The sequence below is a fragment of the Drosophila suzukii genome (genome assembly GCF_043229965.1).
Source record: "Drosophila suzukii chromosome 2 unlocalized genomic scaffold, CBGP_Dsuzu_IsoJpt1.0 scf_2c, whole genome shotgun sequence".
Taxonomy (NCBI): domain Eukaryota; kingdom Metazoa; phylum Arthropoda; class Insecta; order Diptera; family Drosophilidae; genus Drosophila; species Drosophila suzukii.
In genome coordinates this window covers 24,272,406-24,285,004 of record NW_027255896.1, presented here as the reverse complement: position 1 = coordinate 24,285,004, position 12,599 = coordinate 24,272,406, and the positions used below count along the sequence as shown (strand labels likewise).

Below are 12,599 nucleotides of genomic sequence, written 5' to 3'. Positions count from 1 at the left end.
CACGTTACCACCCAAGGTGGTAACGTTACCTGATGAGGTGGCAATTTGGGGCCAATTACTTGGTCCAAGACTGTCTGAATGGTTGTAGACGCCTAGTGGAAAGGGCCACTGTGAAACGCGTATATTCCCTGCTTTTTCTTCCAGTGGGATCTGCCAGTATCCATCCTTCAGGTCCAAGCTGCTGATGTTCCGCGTTTCCCTTAGTTGGTCCAGGATGTAGTTTATGCGGGGCATTGGGTAGGTATTCCTTACAGACTTCGCGTAAATCCGTCTGACTTTGACGCACAGTCTCTACTTGCCTGTCTTCTTTTTCACCATCACGACAGGGAGCTGTATGGGCTCTTTAAATGCTCCATGAAGGCCATTTGGGGAAGCTCTTTTGCATTAACCTCCCCTTGGATTTGTGGGTTCTTGGGGAAGTATATCTGCTTGATTGGCTTGTCATCCTTCATTTTGATATGGTGCTTTGCTGTGTTTGACTGCTGCTCCTTTCGACAGGTTTCCTGTGATATAGGTTGTGTGGTGTTTGGCGGCCTCCACAAGGTGTTCTTTGGCTGACTCTGTTGGTGTTGGGGTGGTGTCCACTGACCTCCGCGCGGTGCATCGGTTTCTTGCTGCCCTTGGACTAGGTGTGGTGGTGACCATTTTTGTACGCTCTTAGAAAGATCCTTAGACTCGGAGTGCAGATCTCCTTAATAATTCTTAAGGTCTTTCTGGGCGAATAACTGAGTGGTCTCACCATCGTCTGGAGGTCGATCATGTAGATCTCGCTACTCGTTGTAGCCCTGCTTCCGTTGCCTGACTTGATCCGCCAGCCTGGTGAAAAAGTCTCTCGGATGACACTTGTGTTGACACTTTCTATGAATTCCGCCCAGGTTCTCCATTGCTTGTTGTTGGCAACGAACCACATCGATCGAGAAATAATATCCAAATTCAGGCCGTATGTGTTAGCTGACCATTCCACTTGCGCCAGGAACTCGAATGGTTTTTCCGCACCGTTGAGCCTGAACAATTCCGACCTCGCTCGGGAAATCATATACAAATCCAGGCCCTATGTGTACGCTGACCATTCCACTTTCGCCAGGAACTCGAATGTTTTTCCGCACCGTCGAACCTGAACGACCACTCGCGGACTTGTTTAGCGAGCTTTGCATAGTCTGTCTGGCTCGGTCTCAACGTCAGCGCTGTTGTTCTTTATCCTGGCTTACCTCTCTTCTATCCTTTCGCAGATTGTCGAAGTTCAAATTTGCCACAACGATCTGATTTTGTTGGTCTACTCGCTACGAGATTCGTGCGGCTAGCTCAGTAAGTTGTGTGTTCGTCCCACAAAATTTAAATGAGGTGATCAGTGAGAAGGCACAGAATTCAAAGGGCTTAGTGGGTTTATTTTCGTTTTACTTGTTACAGCGTGTGGTAGTTCGGTTGGTCTCAATGTCGGCCTGCGCTGATTCAAATGGCTGCTGACGTCGTCGACGCGTTGACTTGGTGATCGCTGACTCCATTCTATGTTTTTTGATGCTCATGGTGTCCCTCGCCGCTGCTGATTCGCCGACGCGTTGACTCGAGGCCGCTTGATGCGCCTTGGACTCGCCTTTCCCTTGCTCTGTCCTGGATGGTTCCACTAGGATTTCTGTCAGTTCGCGCTGACAATCAAGGCTAACGTTAGGAAGCTGCCTACCCCAGCCTTACCCTATTGCTTGTCGTCCGTGACGTTCCTGCGCTACTCAATAAGTTCTTCGCGGCGGTCGGGACGTGGCTGGTATTGTACACTGATGTCGCTGCCGATTCCCTCTGATCTGCTCCTTTTCGACCGCACGTCCTTCGAGCCAAGTCCTGCTCAGTTGGCCAAGGCTTAGACAACTTTCCCCACGTGCTCACGGTACCTCGTCGCAGGATTCTATTGCTCGACTATGACGGACCCGCAAAGCGATGTGCCACAGTGCGGTCGCAACAAAGAAGGAAAAAAACCCCCTTGACTTAGCCGTGTGATGTCCTCTGGACCTCAGCTACCTGTGTCTCAATTCGAAAATTCCTGATGTCAAAATCCCGAACGTCTCGACGTAGCGATCTTGCTTGTAGGCTTCCCACGGCGCTGCTTCCGACAACTTAACTTGTTTTTTACGTGCTGCTGGTTGACTTGGTTCATTGACTTTAATGACTGCGTGATCTTGACGGATTGACTCCTGGTGATCGACTGATGCTTACCCCAAAACGCTGCGCCCTCGTGAAGGTCCCCATGTGGCATGTGGCACGCAGGCGCGCCATCCCGCTGCTGAAATGTTTCACTTTCTCTCCTGGTCCACAATCCACGGCAGAGTCCGAAGTCCGGTGCGTTCCGTTATTTCCCTTTCTACCTGGCATCCACAGTCTGCCATTGAAGTCTCCGCTCTCTCTTTCTCTCTCTCTCTCCAAACTCTCTTTCTCCAACCTCGCGTTCTCAAAACTCTCGTTCTCCTACTCCCTTTCTAAAAACTCTTTTCCTCCAAACTCTCTTTTTCCAAACTCTCTATCTCCAAACTCACTTTCTCTAAATTGTCTTTCTCCAATTTTTCGTTCTCCAAGCCGTCTTTCTCCAAACTCTCTACGCAATGCCGTTACTACGTGCTTATTCGCCGCGTGTCTGGTAGCGGGCAGGCCACCTTACAACTGCCGCTGCAATTTGTGCGGGGTTAATTAACTTCTCACCTATAACAAACAAACATAACAAAATAATCTAGAAAATTATGGTTCCGTTAGCCGAAAGTTGCATGCCTTAATGTTTTGTGCCTATAAAAGTCCCGCAAAGGGACAGTTCTAAAAGGCAAATATATAATTATACAAGTAAAACACACACACACAGGAGCATTGGCCAATGATTCGGAGGACCCGGACAGATGTTTGAGAAAGGCGATGCCTAATGTCAATGTTACTAACAATAATTGTACGCTAATAGGTAACCTAAATAACACAATTTTAAGCAATAAAAACGCTTTATTCGACGGCCTCGACTATCAGATACCCGTTACTTAGCTACCAAAAAAACGCCTCATTTCATTCATTCCTTTCAGCTGTTTACAAGATTTCTCTAACACGTCACATAACAGACACCTAGCGCTAGTGAAATTTCTTAGGAAGCCGATTTACTGTACCATCTCACTCGCACTTATTTAGTTTGCTAATTATTAATAACTGTTTGGTTATAAGTGTTTAATGATTACAAATTTGTCCAAAATATTAGAAAATATGGGCGCCAGCAGGGTTTTAGCGAGTTGGGCGATTGGGGGCGTTACAGTGGCACCCTGCTAAAACAAGCTTGCGCTGCGCAGGAAGCCCACATATATTTCCAACATTCTAGCTCTTATAGTTTTCGAGATCTCAGCGTTCATACGGACCGACGGGCACGGCTCGATGAACTCGGCCTTATATACTATACTTTATGGGGTTATAAACGCTTCCTTTTACCTGTAATGTACTGTCCGACAAGACAAGTATACCCTTTTATTCTACAAGTAACGGCTATATTTGTATTTAAAAGTATTGACAAATAAGTCGTATTTCTCAATTTTTCCCAATTAATTAATTCATTTAAAAAATATTTTCGGGCCACGCTAAAAAATTTCCGGTTAAATTTGTACCTACAAATTGCGATCCCGTATCGTAAAACCTTCTCTAAACATATTTTTACATATCGATTTTGTTGACCTGTAATTCGCACCTCTAAAATGCGTTTTTAAATTGATTTGTTCGTGTCTTTTAATAAATTTAAAATTTCTATTCGTAATGGCATCATAAGCCAAATCCGCCCTAAACTTATTTATTGCCACACAGAGAAAAACGGAAAAATAACCTTTTGAAATTGAAGAGACAATATTTAAAACATCACTTTTTATACCCGTTACTCGTAGAGTAAAAGGGTATACTACATTCGTTGCAAAGTATGTAACAGACAGAAGGAAGCGTTTCCGACCCCAAAAGGTATATCTATTCTTGATCACGATCACTAGCCGAGTCGATCTAGCCATGTCCGTCTGTCCGTCTGTCCGTATGAACGCTGAGATCTCGGAAACTATACAAGCTACAATACTGGGATTAGACAAGCAGGTTCCTGAGATTCCTGCGCAGCGCAAGTTTGTTTCAGCAGAGGGCCACGCCCACTCTAACGCCCACAAACCGCCCAAAACTGTGGCTCCTACAGTTTTGATGCTAGATTAAAAATTTTAGCTGAAATGTATTGTTCTCATCAATACCTATCGATTGACCAAAAAGTTTGCCACGCCCACTTTAACGCCCACAAACCGTTCAAACTGTGGCGCCAATTTTCATGCTACTTTACCAATTTACATAAATAAAAACATAAGTTGAACATTCCATTTATTTTACCTGTTACTCGTAGAGTAAAAGGGTATACTAGATTCGTCGGAAAGTATGTAACAGGCAGAAGGAAGCGTTTCCGACCCCATAAAGTGTATATTTTCTTGATCAGGATCACTAGCCGAGTCGATCCAGCCATGTCCGTCTGACCGTCTGTCTGTCTGTCCGTCTGTCTGTCCGTCCGGATGAACGCTGAGATCTCGGAAACTATAAGAGCTAGGCTATTGATATTTGGGTTGCAGGTTTCTGAGCTTCTTACGCAGCGCAAGTTTGTTTCAGCAATGTGCCACACCCACTCTAACGCCCACAAACCGCCCAAAACTTTGGCTCCTATAGTTTTGATGCTAGAATAAAAATGTAAATGGAAATGTATTGTCCTCAACAATACCTATCGATTAACCAAAAAAAGTTTGCCAAGCCCACTTTAACGCCCACAAGCCGCCCAAGTCTGTGGTGCCCACAATTTGAATGCTAGATAAAAAAATTTTAACTGAAATGTTTTTGTATTATTAATACCTATCGATTGATCCAAAAAAAAGTTTGCACGCCCACTCTAACGCCTGTAAGCCGCATAACACTGTGGCGCCCACAATGTTTATGCTAGAAAGAAATGTTAACTGAAATGTATTAGTCTCGTCAATACTTATCGATTGACCCCAAAAAGAAATTGGCCACGCCCACTCTAACGCCCATAACGCCTAAGTCTGTCTACCGCCCACATAGCCGAGTTGATCTAGCCATGTCCGTCTGTCCGTCTGTCCGGATGAACGCTGAGATCTCGGAAACTATGGGAGCTAGGCTATTGAGATTTGGCGTGCAGATTCCTGAGCTTCTTACGCAGCGCAAGTTTGTTTCAGCACAGTGCCACGCCCACTCTAACGCCCACAAACCGCCCAAAACTGTGGCTCGTACAGTTTTGATGCTAGAATAAAAATTTTAACTGAAATGTATTGTTCTTATCAATACCTATCGATTGACCCAAAAAAAAGTTTGCCACGCCCACTTAAACGCCCACAAACCGCGACGCCCACACCCTGTGACGCCCACAATTTTCATGCTAGATAAAAAATTTTAACTGAAATGTATTGGTCTCGTCGATACCTATCGATTGATCCAAAAAAAAATTTGCCACGCCCACTCTAACGCCCATAACGCTTAAATCTGTATACCGCCGGTAGGTGGCGCATTTTAATCTCTCTTTGCTGCTTGCATATCTCCATATAGCTGAGTAACGGGTATCTGATAGTCGAGGTACTCGACTATAGCGTTCTTCCTTGTTATACCCGTTACTCGTAGAGTAAAAGGGTATACTAGATTCGTCGGAAAGTATGTAACAGGCAGAAGGAAGCGTTTCCGACCCCACAAAGTATATATATTCTTGATCAGGATCACTAGCCGAGTCGATCTAGCCATGTCCGTCTGTCCGTCTGTCCGTCTGTCCGTCTGTCCGTCTGTCTGTCCGTCCGGATGAACGCTGAGATCTCGGAAACTATGGGAGCTAGGCTATTGAGATTTGGCGTAAAGATTCCTGAGCTTCTTACGCAGCGCAAGTTTGTTTCGGCACAGTGCCACGCCCACTCTAACGCCCACAAACCGCCCAAAACTGTGGCTCCTACAGTTTTGATGCTAGAATAAAAATTTTAACTGAAGTGTATTGTTCTCATCAATACCTATCGATTGACCCAAAAAAAAGTTTGCCACGCCCACTTTAACGCCCACAAACCGCGAAAACCTGTGACGCCCACAATTTTCATGCTAGATAAAAAATTTTAACTGAAATGTATTGGTCTCGTCGATACCTATCGATTGATCCAAAAAAAAATTGCCACGCCCACTCTAACGCCCATAACGCTTAAATCTGTATACCGCCGGTAGGTGGCGCATTTTAATCTCGCTTTGCTGCTTCCATATCTCCATATAGCTGAGTAACGGGTATCTGATAGTCGAGGTACTCGACTATAGCGCTCTTCCTTGTTTTTATTTTAAATTCTTTGTGTACCAGCAGACTCCTCCTTTTTAAATGTATCCAACTGATTTGTTTTCCGTTTGGCAACAAACCCAGCTGCTTTACAGTAAGACCATTCTACATGCATTGAAGGTGAACTTTGAAAACTTCGGTCACACTGCAAAGAATAAGATTTTTCAATCTTCGCCTATCTGAGTACTAGGCTTAAAAGTGGAGCATTTTGCTCCATAAATTACATTGTATTTACTTGATGTTTGTCTAATTTTAATTAATTTATTTCTTGGACACCGCGACGTGTTTTTGGGTGGCTGGTCTACACACTGCAGTACAACAATGTCAAATGGCTGCGCAGGATGGCAAGTTGGCAATTTGGCGTCCACTACATTGCTAGGATACATCTATAAAGGACAGAAGAAGGACTCCCAGGCGCTGTTGTAAGCTACATGAGTGGACCGAGCTCAGAGTGATTAACAATACAATGCTAAGTCTTCGAAATATGTTTGTAATAGAACCGAAATATATTGAAAATAAATAATTTATGCAAATTTAAAGGAGTTCACCAATTAATTCCATTTTTCTGCAGATAATCGATATCAAACGTAGTCACACAGGAATAAGTTGTGTAGAGCTTTTATCGAAAAAAGTCCAAACTTTTTCTTGGGAAAAGGCCAATTGGTCTTGATATGGCCAGAAACTTAATTAGCAGCCCTCGTTATTGGAGCTTGATCACTTTACTCATTTACCTTGAGAAATGGCTATTTGCCAAACTGTTGGGTAATTGAGTTCTGAGATACAAGCTCTTTAATACAACAACAACTGAAAAACAAGTTTTTCGCGAATATCTCAAGAATAAATCTTTCCAAAATATTTTTAATAACACCAGCGTATAGAGTGATCTAGACAATGCGGTTTTAAAGCTGAACTTTTTTGCCTGCATGCTAGTGTTAGGTTAGATTTCTTCTATGACCTATGATAGAGTGCGATAGAGTGTGATAGAAAAATTTGGAACTGCAGAGAGATGTCAACCTTATTAGGTAACGGTAAGGCTTCCCGCTATTTATTCAGCTTGACATAATTTCAAAATGTTTCAGCTATTATACGTTTGACTACTTTATGTTCAGGTTGTAGTTCCTCAAATAGATGCCAGCCAAAAACTCCTGGATGCGCTTACGGCGATTGTCCTGCATCAAGATTGAGACCACGTGCTTGTTACCTGGGCCCTCGATCGTTTGGCGCTCGAGGGCCTCGACCTCGTCCTCGCTGATTATATCCTTCTGGTTGTCGTCATCAGCCGGGGGGATCGGTCCCTCAGAGCTGGGGACTGCCGTAGTCTCATCTTTTGCAGCATTAACAACTTCGGTATCATCCTGGAGTACGATTCCGTCCGCAAGATCGTTCAGGTTGAGGCCTTGCAGCAAATCAGCGATCGAAGGCACGAAGGCGCTACGACGCGAGCTGGTAGAGTTTGAGCTGTTGGAATTGCTAGAGGGCAGGTAAATTCCCTGCATGTTGTTAGGATTGATGATCAGGTAGGTTGGTCCGCCTCCGGCACTGTTCATGTATTCCATTCCGGGGAACTGTGGCGGTGGACGGCTGGGCGGTAGCGGTTGCGGGTAGTAATGATAGTAGGGGGTATTGTACGGGCTGTGGTGGTAGTGTTGTCTGTCCGAGTCGCGATCCGCTATCCAGCTGGGCTGCTGCACAATTATGATAGGCTGTGTGTTTCGGTGGCTCTCCTGGTTGCCTCCGCGCTTCATGTTCCACAGAAGTCGGGGAACGATCTTGGAGAATGCTGTAAGGAACGGAATTGGAGTGATTATGGATTCTGATTACGACCAACTGAACTTACCATCGTTCGTTCGGTTTTTGACGTTTGAAGCCTGATGGGCAGCATTCAAGGCAAAAATTGATGCTAGAACGATCAAGCCGCTAATAGTTCTCATCGTTCGTCAATTGTAATCTTCTGTAGGTGACTGTGTTCCTCCACTCGGACCTTGCTTAGTTTTATACCCAAAGCCCTAAGACTCACAGTTCATCTGGGATACTGTGGATACCACAAATTTATCCGTATCGCCTCGTAAATCAATTTCAGTCGCAGCTGCTTGCTTCTCTAGAAAATGATTTTTGACCGGTTTTCAATTTATGTCTTTCTTTCGCCCCGGGCCGTTTTCATGATAGTTTAAGCATAAAGTAGTCTTCTTTTACTTATTTAGGTATCTGTTCTATCAGTCGCCGACATCAAAGCCGTCTAATTAACCGATAGGATCATTTTGCGAATTGATCTAAAGACCACTAACGCCAAAATCGTATTCGCTTTACTTTGAACTTGAGGAGGGCTTTTGAAAGGCGGTGGTCTCGTTTTGAAATGGTTTCAACTGCTTTCAGCTAACTAATTTAACATATTAACAAAAAGTCCACCAAAAAAAAAAAATAGAAAAAAATCGTGGTCACTTTTCACGATTTCCGACAGTTTATTTTGTGTTCATAAAAACCGAACGCCGCGCGGTCAAATCGTGAACATTTAAGTGAAATTATGAACGCGTTCATGCTAAAAGCCTTAACAGAAATGGCAACACAATTCGTGAAAACATGTACACCGGTCGGTATAAGTGTTTTGTCGAAACAAAAAAAAAGGTAATTTAAATGCCGTTTGAATAATACAATACATTTCTTAACCCTTTCTGTACTTACTGAAAAGGACGAATTTGCGTGAAAATCTACTTTTTAAATTTTTCCCTCGCCCTGAAAACTGAAATTTTTTATGCAAAAAGTTCTTCAACAGAAAAAAATAGTAACTGCAAAAAGAATTTTTCAAAAATCATTTTGCTTATATTTTAATGAACATCCATTTCAAATTTGAAGGATTTACGTCTTGTCGTTCAAGAGATATTAGATTTAGATTTCACAAAAAAATTAGGCTCAACGTATTCACGTGCTGTACGCTTGCACCCGCTGAGTTAGACAGCTGTTATTTTAACAGTGGCCTGTCAAGTTAACATTTCCGTTATGTAACATACCATGTTCTTAATTCGATAACATGAACTTTTCACAATTTTGAATACTTTTGAAAAACAGAATTATGCCAAAAAACAGGGCAAAGTCCCCATAGTGCGTCGGTATGAACGCTAAAGTCTCGGAAACTATAAAAGCTATAAAGTTGAGATATGGTATGTAGATTCTTGAGCATTTGCGCAGCACAAGTTTGTTTCACCAGGGTGCCACCCCCACTCTAAAACCCAAGTTTTTAAATATTAAAAAAAAAATTAAGTCAGATTTTGTTTTAATTATCAATTTTCAACTTCATGCCAAAAATGTTCATATTAATTTTAAGTATTCAAAATTAATTATTTTAAGGTTTTTAATTTTTATAATAAAATATTTTCTAAGAATAATGTTGAAAGTATAAATTAAAAGCGTATTTAAATGTTTATATCAAATAAAAAAACCTGAATAAAACATTTATTATATTTACAAGCAAATTTATAAATTAGAATTAATTATATTTTTGTTATTCCCTTTTTAAAAAATTGTTCCTACCCTGTTCGTTTAATTTTTAATTTTTTGTTTAATACTTTAACAAACAAGATTAATTACAAACACTTAAAACATATGTATATAGTTTATAGACCGAACATTAAAAAACTGATTTCATATTTATAAAAATTAAATACAAATTTATATATTTTAAATACATACGTATGAATGTCAGATGGCAAAAAGCATTTTTGTTCATTTTTGTCCCAAAATACTGTGCCGCGCTGTCGACGCCAGCAGAGTATTCGCCGCAGCGCAGAAGACTGCCGACGAAAACGGTCGGGTTACAAAGAGAGGCAGATATTCGGAGGTTTGTCTTATAAACATAACGGAGAGACGCAAAAAAAGGAGCGTCGAGTGCAGGCAGATACTGCAACCAAAATGTTGGCGGAAAAATGTTTGTGACGCAGCGACATGTAAATGCCCTATTATTTTAGGAGCATTATTGTTATTAGAAAAAAACAAATAAAAATGTTTTATAAAAGTAAATTATTGGATCATATTAAAATTAAGTAAATTACATTTACTTATAATGTTATTTTTATGTATCATACACTGGTCGGCATATATATTTTGTCATGGCGATGCCTCAGTTTCTGTTTAAATTTTTTTTTATTTTAAATATAAAAAAATGTATGGATTTTACATAATTCATTTAGTTACATTGTATTAAATTATAAATATAACAAATTTTCATTTTTAACATTCATTTAGATTTTTAATTGAATTAAAACTAAAAACTAAGTCATTTCATGGGTGGCATAAGTATTTTGACAAAATTTCTTTTTTCATCTTAATTAACTAATTTGTTTTATAAATTTATTTGAAACTGGAAATTAATAAAAAATATACCCTCCTTTGGTGTCTATGACCTTTTGCAGGCGATTCGGAACGGAATCGACCAAGGTTTGAAGGTATTTTAAGGGAACCTCTTTCCAATTCATTGTAACCTCAGTGACGGTTTCTGCTTTTGTCCTGGTCAGATCAGTGCTTCTTTCTCGCTTTATTAGCGACCACACATTTTCAATAATGTTTAAATCAGGACTTTGTGGCGGCCAATCGAGAGTTTCCACCCCGACATCTCTTAAAAACCTAGTAATCATTCTAGCCTTATGGCAAGGAGCGTTGTCCTGTTGGAGAATAAATTCTTTTCCTATTAATCTGTCGCCGGAGGGAAATGCATAATTCTGATTCATGGATCCGTCTATGGGAACCAAGTCTCCCACACCATTATATGAAACTGAACCCCAGAACATTACGCTTCCACCCCCATGACTTACTCTTTGACACACAGGAGCATTTTTTTTACGGTAATTCTTGTTAATTCTTACAAAAACTTTCTTTTGAGATGCGTGGAATTCAAAACTACTCTCATCTGTCCACAGGACATTACGCCAAAATGAAGCGGGCTTGGTGATGTATCTTTTCGCGAACTCCAAACGCTTTAGTTTATTTTTAGGGGTGATAAAAGGAATTGGTTTTGCAATATATGTTTTCATATCTGCTTCAATCAAACGCCTGCGTATTGTTCTCTCACTTATGGAAGTGGATGCAGTCTCATCCCACTCTAAGGACACAGCCTTTGGTGTTTTTAAAGGGTCCTTCTTAAAAGCACGGACGATAAGACGGTCTTCATGAGCTGTAGTCTTTCGATTTCTGCCTTTACGGTGAACATTGATCACATCATTAAATTTTTTATATTTATTGATTTGATAATAAATGGTCTGACGAGACAAATTATATTCCTCAGCGATGTTTATTACAGAAACACCCAAGTTATATTTGATCACAATTTCCGATCTTATTTTGGCGCTCAGCTCAGATTTTTTAACCATTTTAAATATTAAAAAATCGACTTTATCCAATATTAATGAAAACTTGTAATAATATTCTTGAACAACACTTTCAGCTTGCCTAGAAACAACTAAATCACGCAATGACAAAATATATATGCCACTGCTAAAATCGTTGCTTGCTGGCATTCTTATCAGCAGAACGAAAAAACAAAACACAATTGACGAAATATTTTGCATATTAACAGTTATTGATTTGCTCTTCTCTTTTATCATAATTTTCAGTTCGAACAATGCACCGGTACTTAGATCAAGAGTCTGATAGTCAAATGAATACTATGACAAAATATATATGCCGACCAGTGTACATTACTATTGCAATGTAATTTTTTAGTTTAGTTATACAAAATTTAGTCCGTTAACATTTATTTAAATATTTAAAACATTTTAATTATAACATTTAAAACAAATATTAAAGTGTTTTTACCAGGGACCGCAATTATTATGAGTTTTATTTTACATAGCGACGAAGCGCACCAGGAGGATGGGCGAAGGCGACTACTTTTTATACACAAGGAAATGAAAATCTACAATAATCGTCGGATGGTTTCGAGTGATACATCAATCGAAAGGTATTGTGCAAAGTGCAAATTTTTAAAATTTGATCTGTTGGGGCCGGTGGGGATAAATACCCGCCGCTATTAACCGAGTCAAAATCGGATGCTCCGTTCAAAAGTAATACGCAAAATAAGATTTTGGGGCACTTCCCAAAATAAAAAAATAATTCAGTTTGTCTGTTTGTCGCAAAATGATGTTTTAGGATCCTGGAAATTTTTGGAAAACTAGCTAGTTTGGCGAGAAAACAGCTTACAAATAGCTTTATTTTGTACACCCGTACCTTGTGAACTACTAAAGCTACAGGCTAGTGCTATATGTCGTTAGAAAGTTATTTTGAA

At 40.6% G+C, this 12,599-nt stretch overlaps 1 protein-coding gene across 1 annotated transcript; it reads right to left on the bottom strand.

Moving 5' to 3' along the window:
* Positions 1–7,335: 7,335 nt before the first annotated feature.
* LOC139354152 (uncharacterized) lies at positions 7,336–8,861 on the bottom strand. The gene is made up of 2 exons (XM_070998412.1): positions 8,166–8,861; positions 7,336–8,108 (listed from the first exon to the last, which is right to left on the bottom strand). The coding sequence occupies exons 1-2, from the start codon at positions 8,257–8,259 to the stop codon at positions 7,423–7,425; spliced, it is 780 nt and encodes a 259-aa protein (XP_070854513.1). The 5' UTR covers positions 8,260–8,861; the 3' UTR covers positions 7,336–7,422.
* Positions 8,862–12,599: the final 3,738 nt, after the last annotated feature.